At 30.0% G+C, this 24832-nt stretch overlaps 1 protein-coding gene across 2 annotated transcripts; it reads right to left on the reverse strand.

Moving 5' to 3' along the window:
* Window positions 1-87: 87 nt before the first annotated feature.
* On the reverse strand, window positions 88-18697 carry ALDH3H1 (aldehyde dehydrogenase 3H1). Of its 2 annotated transcripts, none has more exons than XM_085665653.1 (10): window positions 18461-18697; window positions 3772-3840; window positions 3594-3690; window positions 3262-3468; window positions 1811-1926; window positions 1609-1713; window positions 1358-1530; window positions 1158-1252; window positions 857-1002; window positions 88-468 (listed from the first exon to the last, which is right to left on the reverse strand). In XM_085665653.1, exons 1-10 carry the CDS (start codon window positions 18680-18682, stop codon window positions 235-237), a joined length of 1464 nt encoding a protein of 487 aa, XP_085521779.1. In that variant the 5' UTR covers window positions 18683-18697; the 3' UTR covers window positions 88-234. The 2 variants fall into 2 exon arrangements, with proteins under 2 accessions (XP_085521779.1, XP_085521778.1); XM_085665652.1 differs by lacking the exon at window positions 18461-18697 and adding an exon at window positions 5823-6142.
* Between the last annotated feature and the right edge of the window lie 6135 nt (window positions 18698-24832).

A 24832-nucleotide genomic window follows, 5' to 3' on the forward strand; every position in this document is an offset into this window, starting at 1 on the left:
CTTGCTACAGAGATACCAATATCAGTGTTTATTACTATGGAAGGTGATAGAACATGATAACCACAAGGCGTCTTAAAACAAATGATATGAAGAATTGCAATATATACATAAAATTTACTTTTAATCCACAACTCATGGTTGATGAGTAAAGTCTACTGGAGTTTAAAATACAAGGAAGACATAATGAAAGCAGTATTAATAGCATAGAGATACCAATATACTAAAAATTAAAGCCTAGGACAAACCAAACAGGGCACGAATAATACCAAGTATGCCACCACCAATGAGAGCTTTTAGCAATCTTTGCTTTGTACTTGTGTATGGTGGATACCTAACTGATGCATCACCAATAAAACTGCGATACAGAACTGCCTTTTTGTGGCTAAATGCATCAAAGGAGAATTTCCCGTGGTATGCCCCCACTCCACTCTCACCAACTCCTCCAAATGGCAAAGTATGAACCGCAAGCTGCATCAGGTAAAAAACCCAAAAGGAAAACAGAATCAATAATATTTTAGAACAATAAATAAAATGTGAGTATCTGTAAACGGAAAAACCACATTTAATATGAAGAAACTCATTTCATGATGAACCAAAAAAAGCAAATGCATGGGTTGGAAACAACAAATTCTATTTAAAGAACCTCCTAGTGCATATAATGAAATCCGAAAAGAATTTATGATAATATTTTGAAGTTATTTTCTTTTAATCTTCTACAGTAATACAATTTACCGCATTGCCTCCAGTCTTTATTTAGTCTTGAAGAAGATTTAAGAGATAACTTATACTGCTGTTCTGATTGCACATAAGAATCGGAAGTATCAAGGGTAGAATGTAAAAACAATAAAACAATTACATGTAATGTAGTGTCATTAACAACCAAGCCGCCAGCTGAAATATTCCTAACAAATAGCTCCTTGAGCTTCTTGTTATTTGTAAATATATATGCAGCGAGAGGCTTTGGTCCTGAATTGATCACAACAAAGCTTTCTTCCAGTTTGTCTACCTGTTTCAAGAAAAAGAGCCATTTGAAAAACTCTGCATATTTGTTTTCATTAGACTACTCACTACGGTAAAAGCAAGAAACCAAAGAAACTAAAAAGATTTTTACGAAAATGTCACAAAACAATCAGTGTGGCGTAATGGTGTCTTAACACCTACCGTGAGTATGGGAAGTAAAGGACCAAATATCTCCTCACTCATAATCAAAGAATCCCGTGGGACATCCAAGAGAAGAGTGGGGCTAATCTTCCTGAAATGTTGAGAAAAGAAGAAATGCTAGAGTCAATATCAATTCTGTTTCACTAAACCAAGAGTTTTTCCATAAAGAACCCCGAAAAGCATATGCAGAACTTACAATTTGCTTTCATCCTTTTCACCTCCATGAACAATCTTATCAGAAACCTTATCATCATCCAAGAGCTTTTTCAAGCGATTGAAGTGATTGGAGTTCACAATACGAGACAAATCTTCTGATTCCAATGGGTTCTTCCCATAAAATTTCTCCAATTCAGTCTTTAGCGCATCCACCTAGAAATAGGAGACAACCAGCACTAAACAAACAGAAAACTAAAAATTCTCAAATTACAATCAGGAAAAACTTATTACCAACTTGGGAGCATATTCTTTTGTTGTTATAATATAATCTGGAGAAATACAGGCTTGTCCATTATTACAACCCCACTTTCCGGCAATTATTCGTCTTGTTGCTACCTGGACAATTCAAAATAAAATTAATTTAGATCAAAAAATGCAAAGAGGTCAGAATGATGGCAAGTAACAGATAAAAATAAAACATGACAAGGTATACCTTTAAATTGATGTTTGAATCGACTACAACTGGAGATTTTCCTCCGAGCTCCAGCACGACCGGTGTAAGGTGTTTTGCAGCAGCAGCCATCACAACACGTGCCACTCGTCCATTACCTAAAAATCCAACAATTACACGTGACACATTGTAATAACCTTGTAAACAGAAAATCCAGGATCAGATCCTAGAAAAACAATCAAAACTGGATTTCTTGAATAGACTGACACTAATAGTCTAACAATATGTTACAGGTTACAAACACAGTCAATGCATCCGAAATTTTAAAAGAAGTACAAGGGGACTTGGTCACAACTCAACCATTGAAAGTAGAATAATGCTCAAGAGCAAAGAGCGTCAAAACTAAACTATCTTTATCATCAATTATCCATATATTGTTTAGAGCTATATCAAGTGCCATACTACCTATAAGCTATTATTTTACACAAATTTCCTGTTGCGTATCAATTAGATACAGCTTTTCAAAGTTTGTACTTAAATTTATCTTATCCATCACTGAGACGCCTTCAATATGTTGGTCAACAAATTCCCATCCTGTTTTCCAAAGGATATATGACCTAAACTTGAGAATTGATGTAAATCATGCGATTCAACAAGGTATATGGCTATATGCTTCAGAGCATATTTCAATAAGCAGGGATACTGCTCAAAATTGTTATCTGAACTATCACCAAGACCAATAACAGTACTATCTATATGTATTCCAATCTTTACAGCAATCGTTAAACCATAACAACATTGCCAATCACTGTTGAGAATGATATGTTTTCCCTTTCTAAATGATAGAAATGAAAGAAGAATTTCAAGAACAGCTATATAAAAGTTTATAGAGTAGATGCCTCTCCTATGAAGCCTAAAACACAATTAAGAAATGAAATACTTCCGTTGTTATCCACCAAACTAAAGGAATATAAACTTTCATTGTTATCAGACTTGTTAAAGTAATAGAAACAAGCAATATTGGATATGTATGATCGCTGATAATAGCATGCATCAAACTATCCATCGGCTAAAGAAAAAAAAAAATCCACATTGATGTTTTCGTAGCATGCATGTGAATTTTTAGGAGCTTAAAGAACAAATGTTATGCTCAAACTGATCTTTTGCAACTAAAACCAAAAAAAAAAATTATAATGTTCTTTTTTTCTTTTCTGAATGCACCTGTTGAATTATCCAAAAGGAGTATCAAAATTTGTATTATGTATAATAAAAGAAAAATGCTTGCAAATGCCTCATTCGAAAACATTTTCATAATAATAATAGAGTAAAATCTACGTGGCCACGTCATTTGGAGGGACTCACAGATTTCGTCAAATAATAAACAGTTGAAAAAAGTTAGTTACGGTATGTCGCTAAATTATCAATGAGACAAACAATGTCATTTCAGGATTCTAATAAACCGTCAAGAAAACAGAAGACTTGCAAACAAGAACCTGTATAGAAAATTTTGTCCCACTTTTGCTCTAGCAATGCGGATGTTTCATCAACTGCTCCCTCAACAACTCTAATACATGAGTTATCCATGTAGTCTCCCAGCAGTTTTGCCATCAGTGATGATGTGGCTGGAGCAATTTCTGATGGTTTTAAAACCACAGCATTACCAGCTGCTATAGCTCCAATGACTGGATCAAGTGACAAAACTGGAAAGATAGATGGAAATGTAATATTATCACCACTATAGACTTTGAAGAGCTTAAAAGAAAGAAAAAATGTGAGAAGTCGGCTCAAAAGCAAATGAAACAAGGTCATCAAAATATTAACATACGAAAAGGGTAGTTCCATGCCGAGATGACTAGCACAACCCCCAGTGGTTCAGATACTATTTCAGCTGAAGAAGGAAAAGCTGCGAGTGATGTTTTGACCTGCAATAAAGGGAAATTCATGTGATAAATAAAAAAGAATTGTGTCGAACAGTATCAGCAAAGAAATTGACATAAATATACCTTTTCGGGAGATATCCAATATTTCAATTCTTTGAGCGCAACTTTACATGAGTTTTTCAACATAGCAATCTGCAACACAAACCTACCCCCAGTCACCAGAAGTTGGAAAATATCATACTTAACACCGTTGTAGAAAATATCGAAACAACTTAATAAGCAGTAGTCTGGAAACTAGGTTTCATTCTACATTTTCAGATTCATGTCCTTATTGAAGGCTCCAAAATGTTTGGTTAGTAATAATTAGCAAATATTATTTCTTAATTTGTAAAAAAATTCAGTATTCCTTGGATAAAATAGATTTAGTCTCTTTCCTATCTAAGGGGTATTAATAACTGGATATACACGGGACCCTGATTGCACATCATCGGAGATCTCAAATCAACGTACACATTATCAACCTAAAAACCTTATTCAAAATCAAGTGGAGAAAGTTTGAAAAACATGATAGCAAGGATTGAGCAGCCTAAGATATCAAAGTCCAAAATTTTAAAAATAGGAAGAGCCAATTTAATATGCCCATACTCAATGAAATTATCATTGCAATTTCAAGAGCTGTAATTAGTATTGTCTGCCGTTACTAAAAAAGATAACGATGTCATACACCAACACACCCGGGATCTCCTCCAAACGCAAAGATTTTCTATTTTTTGGTAACAAATGTGAAAGGAGAGGATGCACCACTTTAAGATAAAGGATGTCAGGCAAGCCACAGGTCTCAGACGAAAGCTTATATAGGCACTTCATTGAACAGTTTACATTTATGACTTCTCAATCCTACCGGTTTAGCTAACCCTGATTGGCACATACTGTCCTGCTTAAACAAGCACACAACAAGCACACCATGTGTGAATTGTTTTTTACTTAAAAAGTAGTATCAAATGATGTGGGCATGCGCCATTTAGTAACTTTATAACCAGAGGTATCTCAACTAAACTGAAATCCCTTTTGTCAACCGCATGAAAGAATAAAAGTGCTTCCGAACAAGTTATTGTGTTCATACATTCAACTTCTCTTACAATTTGCTGTCAATCATTTTTCTTCCTATCTCCCTTTTCATCCTCTATCACCCTTTTCATTTCCCTTAACATTATTATCACATCATCAGCTTCTCTCCCAACTTTTTCCCTTCATCCACATACCCCAAAAATACTGTGTATGTAAACAGTTTTGAAGCAACAAACCACAAACGCGCAATTTAATTAAAAAAAAATAAAATCAGAAACCAGAATAGACCAAGGACAGAGTGGCCTGCAACAACGTATCCAGTGACAGTAGTTTAAGTAAACACTTTGACTGCTCTACATTAAACGGTAGTGGCAACAAATTCAGTCATTTAACCAACTAAAAATGATAAAGGTTCATTTACCCTTGTGAATAAATATCTCCTCATCCAATCACATACCGCTATATGTATATGGGTTGATTTTTTTATTATAACAAATTGAAAAAAAAAAGCATAAGAAAAAGTTATTTTTGATCAATTCACAGTTTCTAGTTGTCTAGATTAAGCCACAAGTACTGGCATTAACAAAATCCATGAATTAAAACAGCCAAAACGACCTGTATTAGACTCACAAAAAAACTCCGAGGCCCACATATTGACTCGTCCTAAAAGTGGAATGCAAAAGAGTGCACCATTAATGCTCACACCAAACCACCCAGTCCCAAACGGCAACGTTTCCACCACCACAAAGAAAGGCGAACCGCAATCACAAAGACAAGTAACCAACCGATAAATTCAATTATACCCCTTCCAAAAAAACTAAAATAAATAAATAGAAATATCCCCAAAAAAACTCTATGCAACACGTCAACACTGCACACAAAAAGCATTGCTCAGAAAAAAGAAAAAAAAAAGAATCGGAGGTCGTGACACACGGCATCACTCAGTCACCGTAATAAATGAACCGCACAAAATCTCTATCACGAAATCCACCTGTGAAGAACAATTTTCGAAACATTCCTCTTCCACTACCGAGGTGACACGCACCAGAAATACAGAGAAAGTAAAACGCAGAGAGTAACAACGAGAGTGGAATAACCAACAGCACCTCGTAAGCGACGGTTTCCAGCGGCGGCTTCGCGAGGTCTTTTCGGAGCGCGTCGACGATCTCCGGCTCGTGATTGGTGACGAGTTTCTCGAGCGCTTTGAGCTGCGTCACTCGCCAGTCGTAACTGCGAGTTTTGCCCGAAGCAAAGGCTCCACGCAACTCCATCACGAGCCGCCACGCCGCCGGCGCGTCGAACGCACTCTCCTTGGACGTCGTTTCGTCTGAGTCCTGAAACGACATTGCTGCTGTGCGTGTTGCGGACAAAACGACGCCACAAAAAAGGAAGAAGAAAAAAAAACACGATGTGGAGGAGTGTTGAGTTAGGATATCCAATTTTATAGCTTACACAATACAAACAAAGAACTGGTTTACTACCTTCAAGATTTTTTAACTTATTTGGTTTCCAAGCTTTTCACAAAAAGGTAATATCACTATGATTAATAAAACATTAATATATTAATAAAATGAAAATTTGAATTTTTATATTTATATTTATCTTAGCATTAATTAATCATAAAATATGTGATATATGTTTCTTAAAGCGGAAATATCTTTCTTTACTAATTTACTATGATATGCTATATGCTATGTTGTCAACTTATCATGGTTAACAAGGATACTATTATTGTATGCTTTCTTATTTTGTTGATATGCCTTTTTTATTGATTAATATAAAATAATGATAAGACTACAGTTTATGCTTTACCCATATTCTTAAAACATAATGACTATTTGATATGTTAATTAAGACAGATTTGAAGAATTCAGGCGAATAATAACTGTAAATCAATAGCATACTTTATTTCAGTTTTTAAATATTTTACAATATTAATCACATTGGTTAGGTTTATTTAGAAGTATTCGAGCGTAGACCGCACTTTTTCTTTTAATTTTAATTAGGTTAAATTTTTTTTTCCTCTATTTATTATAAAATTTTATTTTGGTCCTCAAGTTTTTTTGTTGTCTCAATTTGATCCTCATTTTCTTAAAAATGACTCAATTTAGTCTTCACCGTTAACTTTGACCAGACGGTGTTAAGTTAACGCCACGTGTCAATTTCTGTTTTTTTTTTTTTGAATTTTTTTATTTTTGACACGTGTCACTTCACAGTTGTGTCACGTCTCAAAGTGACTCAATTTGGTCCTTATATTTGTTTTTAGTTTCAATTTAGTCCCAATTTTTGTAAAAATGATGCAATATTATCCTCCTTAGATTGAGACTCAATCTAATCTTTGTATACAACTTATGATGATATTCTTAATAAAATTGACGTTTTTATTAAATATTTGTAGAAATATTTTTAAATAAGTTTTTTTTTTAGTTTTATTATTAAACAAAGTTAAACCCCAAACTTAATTTCAAAAGTTAACAATTTTTTCATTATATATAAAGGCATCAAGTGTATCATATTATACAAACTTAGTAAAAATTAAAAATCAAATAACTTGTCACACATAAGTTTAGGAACTAAATTTCAAGTTCAAAACAAAATCAAAGTCTAATGTTTTATGTAGAATTTAAAGTTAATTTAAAATATTTATAAAAATATTTAATAAAAACATTAATTTTAGTAAGAATATCACCATAAAATTTATAAAAAAGTAAATTTAGTGTCAAGGAAGGAAAATATTGCTTCATTTTTATAAAAATTGGGACTAAATTGAAACTAAAAACAAATATAGAGATCAAATTGAGTCACTTTGACACGTGGCACAACTGCGAAGTGACGTGTCAAAAATTTAAAAAAAAATTAAAAAAAATTAAAAAAAAAAAAACATAAATTGACATATGGCGTTGACTTTAACACCGTTTAGTCAAAGTTAACGGTAAGGACCAAATTGAGTCATTTTTAAGAAAATGAATACCAAATTGAGACAACGAAAAACTTAAGAACCAAAATGAGATTTCATGACAAATAAAGGGACCAAAAGAGTAATTTAACCTTTTAATTATGTTCACTAGACATGTTGATTTTAAATATATTTAATGTTTTCTATAGACGTTATTAAATTGTATTTAATTCATTTAACATTTATTAATTTTAATTAATGATATGAATAGGTTTTAACATATTTTTAGGACAATTAATTACAATTAAAAATTGTAACAGTGAATAATTGGTAACTATATACTTCTAAATTGAAATTAAATATAAATTTTAAATAAATCTAAACAACTTTATTTTACAACAATTTTTAAATAAGAAAAACTAAAAGAGTAAAATTATTACTTGCTCTCACATTCAACATTTCATCCTAAGACGTGATTTCACATAGTATTATTTTCTAAAAGTATTATCAAGCAATCAATCATACCTTATCTTCACTTATCTTCTTAAATATTCATTAACTTTAATCAATCTTCTTTTATTTATTTCTTTAAATATTGTTTTTAGAGTTTAAAATAATTTTACATCACATCATAAATTATTCATAAAATTTATAATTGCAAAATTTAATTAAAACAGAATAAATATGCTTTAATTTTAATCATAACATAAACTTATACATGTAAAAAAAAAAACTTATTTTATTTATATTTTAATTACTTTAAAATGATTATTTATCTATATTATTAATAAGGTGAATTCTCTCACACAATTTTTTTTAATTTTATTATCAATTTTTTAAAATTTAAATGATTATCATAATAAAAAAAAATCAATACAATAAAACAATTACTTGTAATAAAATTATTTTATAAATTAATAATATTTTTATTTCTATAATTATCTATACTATTAAAAAAAATCTGTCGTTTGATTTATATAATTTTTTAATTTTATTTATTAATTATTATTTTAAATTCAGAAAACTACTTTTGATAAAAAGATCATCTACACAATAAAATAATTTTAAAAGTAAATAATTTTACTATTGGAAATTATTTACTTTTAAAATGATTTTATAGTTTAATAACATTTTTTATTTTAATATTTATTATAATAATAAATTCTTTGTTATGATAGTAAAAAATTAGACAAACTCACGTGTTTCTACTATTTATTTAATAAAATTCATAAAAATTATTTGATAAGAGTATGGCCACACCATGATGGAAGCGCGCAAAGGACAAAGAAGTTGGTGGTCCCTTTAGAAGTTGTTTCTGCAATGTTCATTGCATACGTTTTGTTTGGTTTCGATCATTTGGGGGAGTTGAATCTTACAAAAGTTTGGTTATCGATTAGGAATTCCTTAGTTTTCTATTACTTTAGGTTTAAATGGAATTTTTTTATCAATTTATATTGAAATAGTAAGACTTCATTTTTTTTATAGTTTAATTGGTTCGATCGATAATTTTAGATGTAACATTTTAATTTCATCAATTGAATTTTTAAATATTTCAATTATTTAATTTTAATTCACTCATTAATTAAAACTTAATTAATACTATAGCTGTTTGAATATATTTTTTCTAAATAATAGGTCTCTTTTATATTTTTTTTATTTATTTTAAGTAACATTTGTTTTTGTTAACCGTGGTTAACAGTTCAAGCATGTACTCATCGGTTTATAATAAACCAATACAGTATGATCTATATATTCAACGGTATTTTTAATAATATGTGGCACTCCTTTTGCTATTTTTAATATCGTCCAAAAATAGAGACTAAAAATAATGATTTTAAAAATACAGAGATCAATCAGTGACTAAGTTTCGACCAGGGACTGTTTTCAAATTTGGATCAAACTCCAAAAACATATTTTTCTCTATTTTTAATAGACTTCTAGGCAAACATAATCTTCATAAGTGACAATATAATAATAAAGGTCATTAATGAAGTATCCATATAGTCTAAGAAAGCATGGTTAATATTACAAATTTTCTGTCATGCTATTCAACAAAATATAAATAAAAAAATTATACATTTTTTTTCATACTAATTTAGAAAAAAATGTTTATAAGGCAGTTACTTCAGTAATTTACTGTACATATTATAGTTAAAGATTAAAGTATCAACATATATAATTTGACAATCAAATTAATTAAACATTCAAACTATTCAAATATAATTAAATTCTAGCATTTAAAAATATGAAATTGTGAACAAATATAATAGGAGTAGTAAATAATTATTAAAAAAATTAAAAAAAATTAAAAAAATATTTTAAAAAAATTATAAAAAATTATAAAAAAATGTTGGTGGGTTAAGTGGGTCAACCCACCTTCAACCCGGCTCGAACCCGTTTAACCCGTAGGTTAAGTGAACCGGGTTGAGTTCAACCCACTTTACAAAAGTTGAATTTTTCTCAACCCAACCTAACTCAAACCCGTGGTGAGCCGGATTGGCTCACGGGTTGAAACCCATTTTTACATCTCTAAACAAAAAAAAAAAAAAAATATATATATATATATATATATATATATATATATATATATATATATATATATATATATATATAACGGAAAAAGACGGTAACACATTTTCTTAAAATAATGAGATTAAAAGTAATGTTAATCTCTTTAATTCGGATCTGATCGTCATTCAATCTCTATATTACGTCTCCTAGAAAGACCCCTCAATAATATAAGATATATTCAAAATATAATTTTGGAATTACAATTTTTCACTAAGACTTCTTTTTTACTATCGATGGCTTTTTTGGAATTACAATTTCAACTCATATTACGTTTTACGTTTAAAATGTAACAAACTATATAAATCAGATTTTCTGTTATTGATAGTAAGATTTTCTTTGTATATTAATTTCCATCCGTGATTTTACACTATTTAATATTTATTTTCATTTTAAAAAATGTATTAGTTATCGTAAATGTGTTACATAAACTTCATATTAAATTTTCTTATTTCGATATCATCTATACTTACGTGTCTGGCAACTCTAATTTATTAGTTATCGTAACGTATTTTATAATCTTTGTATATATAAATATATATATCAAAAAGTAAAGAAAACACTGAGCTCTGAAAGTCAATAAGCAAGCTTGGATGAGAAGCCATGTACAGAAGTCATTCCTAATTATAAGAAAAAACTATGATTACAACCTTTCTCTTTCTTTTCTGGTTAAACTACTTGTGTCCTTTTTAGATTTGAAAAGCCCAAATTTCGCACCAATATTTGGTGGGATGTTACATCATTTAATAATATATTAAGAATTTTTTTTTCCTGCTTCATCTTTATTACTAGCACTAGATTTACATACATTTTAGTTCCTGAATTAGATCTGTTTACTGTAGATATAGTTCTTTTATTTTTATTTTTTTATAAATATTTTTTATTCAGAAAAAAATATAAAAGTAAATATTTAAAACTAGAAATATATAAACACTATTTGATGGTCAAATATGGCTATGAATCATCATCTCACACTAATGTTGGATGTCTTTATTTTAGACCGTAGTTATTATACAGGCAGCTTTAATATATTAAATTATATAAACTCTTATATCAGGATTAAATTTGATTTAGCTTTGTTCAACGGTTAAATTTGATCGAAATTGTCCCAACTAAATTTTGGTTTCTAGTCGATTCTGACGAAAATTCGATCGAACTTGGTTTAGTTCTCTAGGATGAAATTTGACATAATTAAGACGAGTTGATCATGACAAAAATTTAATCAAATTTGGTCGAGTTGATTCTGATCGAAATTTCGTTAAATTTGACCAAGTCAATCCTAACTAAAACTTGATCGAATTTGGCTGAATCTGTCCTCATCAAAATTTAGTTGAATTCGACGAAAGGGACCCAACCGAAATTTGATCGAATTCGATGGAAGAGCCTCAATTGAAATTCGGTCGAGTTTACCCTAATCAAAATTTGGTCAAATTCGACTAAGTTTACCTCGACCGTATTAGACCGAGTCGAACCGAACCAAATTTTGGCTAAGTCAGCCCTGACAGAAATTTGGTTAAATTCAACCGAGTTAGCCATGCCAAAATCTCGTCGAATTCGGGTGAGTTGGCCACAACAAAAATTTGGCCAAATTTGACCAAGTCAGCCTTAACCCAAATTCGATGTCATTGTTAATCAGAGGTTTGGGCCAAATCAGGTCGATGGTTGAGAAGGTCGGCCCGGCTAAAGGTGAAGACGGTTAGCTAGTGCTGAAGGTCAAGACTGGTGTGACCCAAGGCAAAGGTCGAGACTGGTCGGCCCCACTCATGCTGAAGGTCAAATCAGGCCTACCTAGGCTGAATATCGAGATGGACCAGCCTAAGTTGAAGGTTGAGATTTGACCATATGAGTTTTTTTTATCACAACCCATGTGAGTTAGGGTCAAACCTTGTGGAGTGAGCGAAATTGACAACTCTAATTACTCCTAAGATCATGGACAGAAAAAGAGAGATAAATGTTTATTTTTACAATAAGGAAAATGTTTTTTAGACACTCCTAAGGTAAGTGTCTAATTCATATTACTCCTCTTAGTTTGAGAGAGTTTGTTAGGCTATCAAACCATCTATAACTTCTCCTTCCTTAGGTGAACAACAAATCTTCAACCATCAACTTTACAAGGTTGAGATTAACCATAACACCTTGAGAATGATTATGTAGTAATAGCATATTAGTATGTATAGTTAGATGTTGAGAAAAATTAAAAGATTTTCGTAATATGTATATATGTTTATGTATGTAGGTCATCAGTCTAAGAGTCTTACTCCTAGCACTACCTTTTTTGTTTTTTAATTTGGACAAGCTAGTTTCCTACCTTTCTCTCCTTCTTATAAGGTAAGGAGATCATGATGGAAGATGATGATACCCCCACAACTTTCATTCATGCATGCTCCTCTAAACCCTTCAAAGTAAAGGTCAATGCCATATGGGAGGATCATGAAAATGAATGTATTTTATAGGATCATAAAGTTCTCTAAAGAAATGCTTGGTCTAAGCCCATCTATAGTGAATTGGAACCATAAGAGAAGCCCCCATTTAGGGTATATCACCTTTAAGTTAGGTAGACACTTTTCTGTACAAGGGATCCATCTATACCTATTTGCAAGCTTTCCATTCTGTCTCTACAAGACCTAATTTATGTATCCACCTTTTAAAGCAAAACCTTTTGATGACTCATATTTTGTGTATTTATAACGTTATTCTACATCATTGAAAATACTTTCCATATAATTTACCTATTTTTACGGTGAATGTTTACAATAAAGGAAAACATATTCATAAAGACTTTTTGTGTCTAAGCCTTTTAAAGTTCAATTAACCAAAGTTAAAGTACTTTAAAAGGCATCATGTATTCCTTTTTTATTGACATCTTTTTTTTACATGATACTATTTGCATGGGACCTAAGATGTTTATTGAATTTTTTCAAAAGTTAAATGTCATTGCTTGAAAACAACCATTTTTGGCTAAGCATGAATATTCTTTGGACCTAATTACTCCTAGCAAGAACAACTTGATAAAAAAAATGTTGTGATTAAATGATCACATATTTTGCTCATAAAGAAAGAGTTATCATCCTAATATGAATAAAAGTTTAAGAAAACTTTTCTAGAAAGTTATGGACATAAATAATGTTCTTTCTCACAAATTGGAGCTAATGATAGCTTGGAAACACGAGAATGTTAAGATATTTTTTGTAAGCATCATTGAAAACCTTTCTTCTATGTATATATATATATATATGTATGTATATGTATATATATATATATATATGTATGTATGTATGTATATGTATATGTATATATGTATATATACATATATACATATACATACATACATACATACATATATATATATATATAGAGAGAGAGAGAGATGAGAAAATAAGATTCATTGCAAATCCTTTTGGATCTGTTGTACGATTGTGCATCATTCATGATAAAGAACTATCTCTTAAACTTCAAGTGGTACAAATTTGAGGACAAATTATCTTCAAGAAGGAGGGTATGATAAAGGATTATCTCATAAACATCTATAAGAAGAACTTGAGGAAGAACATTTGTTATTCAAAGATCTATGACAAAGTTGAAGATCAAAACATGTCTCCTTGAAGCTTATAATTGCCATGAAGAAGGAAACTTAAAGAACATGAAGATCATGAGCACATTTGAAAAATATTTTTTAGAAAAGTTAATTTATGTTTCTATGTTTTTGGGCTTTTTGCTTTCTTTTAGAGTTTTAGGTTTTCTTAAACTTGTGTACCTATATATAGAAGTACCAAAAAATAATGTGGACACTTTTAGTCATATATTGAATTTTATTTCATTAAAGAGATGGTTCTCTTTGTTCTTGGCTTAGGCTTCAGGTTCTTATCAAAGATTAACATCTTGGTGGTGAATCGTCACTTGACTTATCGATCTACTAGATTGTGACGTCTTCCATCCTTGTCTTATTACGTGCTCTTCTCTGATTTATTTTTGTTGTGTCGTTGGAAGATTCAAATTCATAAACGATCGTACTCTTTCCTGGATAGAATTGTATAAATTCATCTTCTTTGTTTTTAGTCTAACGAAGTTCAAGTGTGTAGACATATTATATGTTCTCCATGTGTGCATCAAATGTGTGTAGTTTCTTTATGCAACTCTTTTGATACATAGCATGACTTATCAAGGCAAGGATGAGTAAATTTTTTCCTTTTATGTGTAAAACATATTTTCAAAAAAAAAAATTTGTGTGGAGAAACTTTAAAAATGTCAAGAGATCTTGATGTGGATACTTTATTGTGAGATTCTCTTGAAAGGAACAAAGAAACGAGCAATCCTCGCACATATAGAATAAGAATGTATACATTTTCAATGTGTACTATGAATGCTCTGACTAGAATACATATCAACTTTGTTTGTCCAAGCAAAAACTTATTAAACAAAGTGAGCACACTTGCATATATCCAAGTATAAAAATCTTATCAAATGAAGTATACTTGTCATCTGTCCGAGCAAAAACTCAAATGAAGCATATATTCCAAACTGCTTGTGTTTGTTTGCATATATAAGCTTATGTTGTTCAGTTCAACGAATCTATAAGCTTGCATTTGTTCGACAAAATGGACATTGTGTTCGATGAGACCAATATTTATAAAATTATTTTTTATACTTTGTTATTAATCATATAATCAATATTAAATTAATGGGTTTGTTGAATTTTTACTGAACTTTTTATGTTTTTAAAAGTATGTGAAACTACGTTGGCTTTAATGGAGTGACTCGAATATTGCACTTTTGTCAATAATCAAATGACTACATCTATGATATAAAATTCTGAAAAGTATTTGGGGTGTGAATAATAAAGTGAAGGTTGTAGGTATTATTTTCTCTCCTTAAAATATATGGAGATAAATAATTGTAAAATTTAAAGGGGTGGGTGAATATTATTTATTGACACTTAGTAAGAGAGTATGAAATGAAATGAAGGGTAAGATTAGCGATGTAAACGGGGTGGGTAGGGTACGAGTAGTAGTTCTCCCGTACCCTACCCGTTGGATAAATATTCATCTCGTACTCGTACCCATATTCATGTAGGTATCCGTTAAACGGGTATCCACATTTTCTTTTAATATTCACGGGTACCCGTGGGTATTTATAAAGAAAAAATGTAATATTTAACAACATATTTTAACCATAAATTCAAATAAAAATACAATGCATAATATTCATAAATTTCAAACAAAGTTTGAATAACCCATTTAAACAGTGTTGAATGACCATTTACAAAAGAAATAGAGATTTTTTAAAACTAATTGATAAAAAATAACTCATTTAAAATTGACGTGTTAATGTTTTAATCATGTTTTTTTTTTAAATTTAAATTAGAGTATAGCGGGTGCGAGTATCCATAGGTACAAATACTATAATACCCGTACCCGCTCCGTTAACATGCATATATAAAAAATACCGATACCCGTTATTCACGGGTATCCATTTCCTACTCGTTATAGATTTTATCCGCGAATATTCACGGGTACGGATTTTTTTGACAATATCAAATGAAAAATTCAAATCTAAATATTTTTACAATTTATGTCTCTTGAGATCAATATCCAATTCTACGTCCAAATACTTTAAAAACTTTTATGTATGTCCAAAATCGAACATGAGCTAAATAAAAGAAAAATAGTAATATAACACTATAAATTAAATATTCGTATTAGTATAAATTAATTCTTACATTTCATGGATTAATTTTTATTTTCAGACTCATCAAAATTTGAAGTAGACTTAATATATAATATTAAAAGAAATAATGAATGATAATGTTAGTAACTTATTTCATTCTTATTATTTTATCATTAATTTCTATATAAGTTGTTTACAAGTTTTGCTTATATATTATTTATTCAAGGATTAGTTACTTAAAGCTGAAAAAAATCCGTAACCGCACGCGCGCGCACACACACATATATATATATATATATATATATATATATATATATATATATATGCATATAAAACCTGCAATTGGTAGAAATGAATATTGAAAATGGATATCTGCGGATATCGGGTATGGATACTCGCATGTTAACGGGACATGTACAAGTATAATAGTATTTGTATCTATGGATATCCGTACCGCTATACTCTAATTTAAATTAAAAAAAATTATTAAAACATTGTTGAATGAGTTATTTTTTATCAATTGGTTTTAGAAAATCTTCCTTTATTTGTAAATTGTCATTCAACACTATTTAAATGAGTTATTTCCACTTTGTTTGAGATTTTTAAAGGTTATGCATTGTAATTTTTTTTTTGAATTTATAGTTAAATTGTTTTATTAAATTTTAATTTTTCTTTTTGTAAATACTTGCAGGTACTCGTGTACTATAAATAAGAAAATATACGAGTACTCGCATAACGGATACCCACACAAGCATAAGTACGGGTACGTGACGGATATTTATCCAATAGGTAGGGTACGAAAGAACTACTACACATACTCGCACCCTACTCGCTCTGTTGGCATCCTTACCCAAAGCGAAATTGTTACGAAAAACATTATGATTTTATTAAATTGTGCATTTTTATTTAGGCTTTCCCGTTAAAATTTATTTAGAGATATTATTTTTATTTAAACTTATATTTTATAATGTAATTTTTTTTAGATTTGTATTTTTAGATTATAGTGTACTCAAGTTTATACTTTTAGAGTATTTTTAGATAATTTTATTTTAAAAAGAGTAAAATATATGTATATTTTAGAAATATCCATGAGTATCAATTGAGACTCACAGGTGTAGGAAAACTAGTAAATATTTTACTCGCATTAGTAATTGTAGTCATTTAGGAGAAAATATATGGAGCCATTATATTGGCAAATTTCTTTATTTTTCTTGTTGTTTAAGAAAAAAATATTTAATTTCCAGAAAGTTAAGTAGTAGTAAGTTTTCTTGATATAATCGAATTTCCACCAAAAAAAAATAAAATAAAATTCAAGTGTAAGGCCCTAGAGGATAACAAAGGAATGGTCCCTAAAACCATTCATCACTTGACATTTTGTCGGTACTTAGGATACCAACAAGAATATAAAAGTACCTAAAAAAGAAATAATAACAATAAATACATTTCTCTCTCTTAAAAAGTATTAATTGTGTCTCCTAAAATATTTAATATTAGATGTGTTAATAAAAATTTAATATTTCTTTTTAATATTAAAATTATAATCGTCAGAAACAATAACACTAATAAAATATAATATTCGATACTATGATGTTGTTGAAAGAAAATCACAATCTCTTCTCTCCATCAATGTTAAAATATTTGTTAATTAATGTCAATCAGTTCATTTTTTTTCTCTTTCATTTCTATAATGAATTTGGTCTTTTTTCAATGTCATCTTCCTTCCTAGGAATATATCGCAGGATGCAGATAATAAATATTTGAATTAGAAAAAAGGGTTATAATATTGTTCTTGTAATGCTTTTATAGTATTGTTTGTCCTTTCATCACATCACCTATTTTAATTTACACCCCTTTTAATTTTTAAAAATGTTGTACAAATTTACCATACCAATTCAATTTATAAATTCTATATGCATCAATATATGTTTTCTTGACCTTGATTTACATGAATCATAATCATATTTGTTTAAAATATCATAAAGATATTTAATATGCTTAAGATATTCTTAAAAATTATTTTGCCAAATAAAATTACATCATTTAAAATTTAAAGTTAAATATAATTTAAATACACCTCATTTTTTTAACTCCTTAAGACATATTTTAAGAATCAAAAGCTTTAAGTTTTAAGCGAACAATACCTAATATGTGACAATTGATTATAAACATATTATCATAACAAACTTGAAATTGGGGAACATTCATCGGTGAAACAAAGACTATACACGATGATTATATTAGGACACCATTGATAGTTAAAAAATGTTGTCTATCAAGCTATTGTAAGAAAATTTCATTTTAAGACTATTGTAATGGTTAACAAAAACAGTCATCTATATATTTTTATAAACGATGATTTTTAGCAAGAACTATTAATTATGAATATTTAATAGACGATAGGTTTTAGAAAAAATATCGTCTATGAAAAGATATAAACGATAATTTTGTACATAAATCATTAAGGTATGCACTAGTGATTATAATAAAAAATATAAAACTATTATATTTTCAATCTAAAATTCTAGAGCACAAAATAATAGAAACCGAAAACCTAAAGGCACATAAATTTCTAGAAGCAATAAAATAAATTATAGTTTGGAGAAAGAAGATTAGTACCTCTTGCACAAAGGCTTCAGTTTCAGACTTAGAGAGATCTGAGTGAAGAGCTTGAACAATCTCTTTCTCATGTTCTTCACTCAACTTGATGAGAGCCTTCAACTGGGAACTTCTCCATTCGCAGCCACGTGTCTTGCCACAATCAAACGCTGCTCTCAGTTCCTCAACCATCGCTGAAGCTTCTTCTGAACCAAACACTTTGTTCTTGGTGTTCGACGCCATGTTGTACGATGATGAATTTGAAACATACACAAATGTTTTCTAGGTTTCACAAATCACTAACATATATGTCATGGCAATGTTTATTAGCGTCTTATACTCATATAGTTTGTCCTTATTAGTGTCTTGTTCTTATAATTGTAGTATTGTCATTATTCACATTATATATTATAGTGTGGTCCGACGGAGGAAGCCACGGGTTTCTATTGTCTTCTTTACTCCAGATTTTCTTAATTACTGGAATTATATTTGTTCAATATATTATATTTTTTATTTTTATTTTTAAGTGGAATGCACGATTTATAATTAACAATATCGTAAAAATATATTCATGATGTAGCTTCTTAATCGTAATTTAACTTAAAAATATTATGTTAACAAATTTTTTTAGGCACACATAGACACAAATTCATGTAATGTTAAAATAATATTTGTGTAATAGAAATTTAACAAACACATTCATTATTGGTTGAGATATGTGTAAACAAAATCATTTATGGAAACCAACATAAGTGTAGGACAAGACACAAATTTATTAGTTAAGTTATTTAAACGAAAGGTTAACAAATATGGATTATTGTTTAATTTTATGTGTTATTTTTTTCGTTAATCTTTGTCAACTGTTTCAATTTTAATATTTTCACATTTATAATTTTCTTATTCAAAAATATGTTCTGTATTATTTTTCTTGGGAGTAAGCTTATTTGTCTTTGTAACACTCGAATAATAAACTACAACCCAATAATAGAATTCTACTATTTAAAATAATAAATGAAAATAAAAAAGGTTTACATAACTAAAACTTTTCTAAAAGATACGTTGAGATTATTAAGAGTTTTGAAAATATAAAAGATATATTATATGAATTATCTTGCTATTTTATTTTATTTTATAAATCAAAATGCAAATATTTATAATATTTTAATTTTGATTTCTTAAATCTAAATAATCATTAAATATATTTTTATCTTTATATGAAAGATATTTCTGAAATTGAAAAATTTCTTAAAAATTAATTTCAATAAAAAAGATATTAAGTAAATATTCTAAGAATTTATAAATAAGATGTATAAATGTATCTAAAACTACCTCTTAAACTTGTACTATTGATTGTTTACATATCCATTAAAATTATATGAAAAAAGTTACATACAAGACGACGACGATGTCATTACAAAATAGTTTCCTTACCAACCAATCGCTTGAGTCCCGAGAATAAAGAGTTAAAAAACACAAAAAATTAAAGACCTAGTGAAATATCGTCAAAATAATCAGAATACAAATTAAAGGATAAACGAGTTGAAAGAATAATATTTTTTAATAGATAAGACCACGAAAACCTTAAAATACTAACATGTAGAGCTAAATAATTAAGAGTAAGGAGATTTTAGAGAAGAAATAGAACTTTAAATTGAATTATGATTGGATAAGAATCCTCTATACTTAATTAACCTTATAGTTGGTAGGATCTCTTACTTGAAAAATATATGAGAAATAAAATCATAATTGAAGACAGAAGTTAGAGGATAGTGTAGTGTGAAATAAAAAGAAAACATAAAATTAAAAAGCATGAAAAAGAAAAAGAAAAAATAAAAATTGAAAGAGAAAAATAAGAAAGGAAAGAAAAAAAATTAATGCGCTTTGGGACCTCGTTCTCACATAGATTAATTCATTTTACTTTGACTAGCTTGTCCAATTTTATTTAAATCAAGATCATTGCAATATTTATTACAATATTTATTACAAGCTAATCATATTATCTTAGAAGTATTATATCTATTTGTACTTTTACTTTTGCATATATATATATATATATATATATATATATTATATTATATTATATTATATTATATTATATTATATTATATTATATTATATTATATTATATTATATTATATTATGATGTTAGGGCTAACACAATGGCCTTGCATATGAGGAGAAGCTTCACCTAGATGGTATTAGCAAACATTTATTCTAATTCACCATGCTATAGCTATAGAGAATGTTGAAACCATAAATAATCTAATCTTTAGAAACTCGGTAGACGATCCAGCTCTAGTAGAGCATCCAAAAGTTTTAGTGATAACAAACACTTTAAGAGTTATGTTTGAATGTGCTTAGTAGTACTTGAACATTTTAATGTATATTTTTATTACATTTGAAGTAAATTATGTACCATACAATAGTTTTTTTCATCTTGGTACAAACAGTCTAAAAATCGATGTTATATTGAACCTTGTCTAATGGTTCTTATACTTTCTTAATATAAAGGTAATAATTAAATATTATTTTCTAGATAAAGTTGAATATTTTAAATGATTCTATCAATGGATATGTTGTTTATGTTTAAATCGTTTTTATGAAAAAACGGTCATATGTTTATCTATTTCAAGAAACAAAAGAACTTATGTGGTTATGTTTAACTTCAATAAAAGAAACAAAAGAACTTATGTGGTTATGTTTAACTTCAATAAATTGTGATGTTAGCAAATATTTATTTAATTGTTTCTTTAAGCAAAAATGACATAAAGATAAAGATTCACATTGATGATTAAATGCAGATCTTTCATAATTAAAAGTTAGCTTATTTAAGTTGTTTTCTTTTAATAAGCAATAACAAATATATTAATAGGGGTAGTAGGGTTGTCCCAACCCAAATACAAAAAACAAAGAAGGAAGAAACAAAAATAACAAGAACAAATCTAAACCATATATCTTTCTCTCCCATAATTGTTACCTACCAAATTACAAGAAAAAAGTATAATAAAAAAGGAGACTAGAACATGAATTTGATCTACCACTATTAATGCTAGTATGGATCCTGCATAGAATCATAAGCATAACAACACACACCAGTATAGATTCCAATACTAGAAAAAAACAAGTCATGTCAATATAATTATTCTTGCTATCCTGGTAGGTTCTTACTATGCAAAAACCAAACAAGACTTAAGCAACAGAACATCGTACACATAGAATTTCATTCTTAACCTATTGTAAACAAAGAACATGATGTGATCCCACCAAGCATACATGATCCTTCAAGCCCAACATCCAGTGGAAGCCCATTGAGAGGCCCAACAACAAGGTCTATGATGAGAAAGATTCAAATGGGTATTCCTCTAAATGACCATCAAGACCAAAGTTCCACACATTATTCACATGGGTTAAGGAAATCACCAAGATATGAAGGATTACATGTAATTGCAGTAGAATAGAATTTATTTTGGGACAATGTTTAGGCTTTGCTTTCCAATAATACATAAGACATGAAAGGAACATAGGATGGGGTGCAAATTGGGCTCGGCCCATTCCTCTTCATGCATGGCTGAGACTATCAAGGCAATACAAGGAGGCTCCTTTGCTTCATGGTTTGACTAAGGTTGGTCATCACATCCAAAGGCCAAGAACCCTTCTTGTTCTTCAAGCCAAGATCCAAGGGGCGTGACATTACCTCCTTCTCCAAGCCTTCATCAACGTCCAAGATCAAGGCCCACTCCATCCAATGGCTCTCCTTTCTCATGTGCAAATGGCTTCATATAAAAGCCAAAAATTCACTCATTTGTATCACTCTTGAATTTTTGTGCAATAAACACTTTGAGTTGAGAACACTCCTCACTATTGTCACTTGAGAGTCATCTTTTAGAGAGCTTACTCTCTTTACCTCTAATCCCCTTCCTAGGCTAGAACCACCTCTAAATCATTCATCCTTTCACCTATCCATTGCAAGCAAGAGCCTACAAACTTGCCTTCCACTCTTCCATGCTTCCTCCATCATTTTCACTGCACTTGGAGCTTCATGTCTCCACCAAGCTCCATTAGAACATTACCTTCACGTCTCCACCCCATCAGATAATATAAAAATCTACTAATACAGGGATAAGAAATGAGTCCACCACCAACCTAAACAGAAGATCCTAATATCTACTAAAGGCACAAAGATTAAACACATGGTTGGGCACAAACACCAATCAGAGTATGAAAATAATGCTTTAGGATTTTTGTACACTATCCAAGACCATGATTTAAGTTAGGCTAGAGTGAACACTTCATCAACATCAACCCTAGCATTTCTAAAAATGATATTGTTTCTTTGATTCCAAATGCACCATATAATGGCCACCCATATACACCGCCATAATTTGTTGCAATTTTTATTCATACCTTGGAGTTCAAATCGAATGAAGTGTGAAACTACTATATTATGATGTACAGATGACAGTCCCACCCATAAGTCACACATCTTCCAAACATGTGCAACCACCTTACCACTAAAGAACAAATGGCTAACATATTCTACATTAATTCCACACATCACACAGGTATTGTTACTCAAAAGTACACCCTTTCTTTGTAAATTGTCATATGTTGCCACTCTATTAGAGATAACTCGCCATGCAAAGAATTGGGCTATAAGCAAGGCTTTAACTTTCCAGAAAAGACCAAACATTGCATTCTCCTGCCTTATATCTCCATTTTGCAAAGTCTTATATGCTAACTTCACACTATACATTTGCTTATCTTCTCCTTTCCAAAACCACTCATCCTCCCTCTCTTTACACGGACTATTCCTTTGTATATTATGCAACAAGGTAGTGACCATAGGTTTTTCCCATTCAAACCACTCTCTTCTTCGTAGAAGTTTCCAAATCCATTAATCACCATTCCAAACACCCATTTCCTCCATAGTAGCTTCCTTTAGAATAGAATTTGTGTACATCCTAGGAAAACTATCTCTAAGAGGGGTTTCATCAGCCCACCTATCTTCCCAAAACTTTATTTTATTTCCTATTCTCGTTTTCCATATTATGTTCCTATCAAACCAACTTGTTATTTGTCTTCCCCCACATATTTTTCCAATATCTCTCCACCACCATGAATCATAGTTTCCATCTATTCCTCTATCTAGTGCTCTCCATGAACCATATTTTGATAATAATACTTCTTTCCATAATCCTGGTTCATCTCTTCCTAACCTCCACTTCCATTTTCCCAATAAAGCCATGTTAAACATTCTTAAATCTTTTGTACCTAACCCACCTTCTTCCTTGGTTTTACATATATTTTCCCACTTAACCCATGCAATCCTCCTTCCTTCGTGGCCCTAACCCGATAAAAACTCTCTTTGTATTCTTGTAATAATATTGTTCACACTCATTGGCATCTTGAATAAAGACATATAATACAACAAAATAGAAGATATCACCGATTTTATTAATGTAACCCTCCTTGCAAACAATATATATCTTCCTTTCCTTCTTGCCAGTCTCTTCCTAATTCTTATGATCATGCCCATCCAAAACTCTTTCTTCCTATGATTTGCACCTACTGGTAAGCCCAAGTATGTAAATGCTATGTTCATAGTTCTACATTTAAGAACTACAAAAAAATCTTTTAACCATGACAAGAGAAACTCCTATACTCCCTAGCTTACTTTTGTAAAAATTCACTTTAAGTCTAGATGCTAGTTCAAAACACCTGAGAACACTCTTGATAGCCACTATTTTTCTAGTTTCATCGTTGCAAACAAAAATAGTGTCATCAGCAAACTGGATCATACTCACCACAATAATTTTGTTTACCACGCTAATACCTTCTAATATACCTTTACTTTCAGCTTGTCTAATTGCCCTTGCTAATCCTTCTTCTACTATGAGAAACAAAAAAGGAGTTAGGGGATCCCCTTACCTTAATCCTTTGCTAGGTACAAACTGGTATGTTGGGCTACCATTAACTAAAATTGAGATAGAAGACGATTCTAAGCATGCCCTAATTCATTTATTCCATACGGAACAAAAACCTAATCTTTCTAGCATGTATATAATGGAAGTCCCAGTTGACTAAATCATATACTTTCTCAAAGTCTGCTTTTACTATAATGCATCTTCCTTTTTTCCTCCTCACCTCTTCAACAACTTCATTTGCTACCACCACACTATCTAATAAACCCCTCCCCTTTAAAAGCAACTTGTTTATTATGAATTACTTTGTGTAAAACTTGCAACAGTCTCTTAGTTAGAATTTTTGATATTATCTTATACACCAACCCCACTAAAGATATAGGCATGTATTCTTCCAACCCTTGTGGATTTTGTACTTTAGGTATTAAAGTGATGAAAGATGCATTACATCCTTTTGGTCACCTCCCACAAC

This window comes from Vigna unguiculata, chromosome 8 (assembly GCF_037176805.1).
Source record: "Vigna unguiculata cultivar grain cowpea cultivar isolate G323 ecotype 2 chromosome 8, ASM3717680v1, whole genome shotgun sequence".
Taxonomy (NCBI): Eukaryota; Viridiplantae; Streptophyta; class Magnoliopsida; order Fabales; family Fabaceae; genus Vigna; species Vigna unguiculata.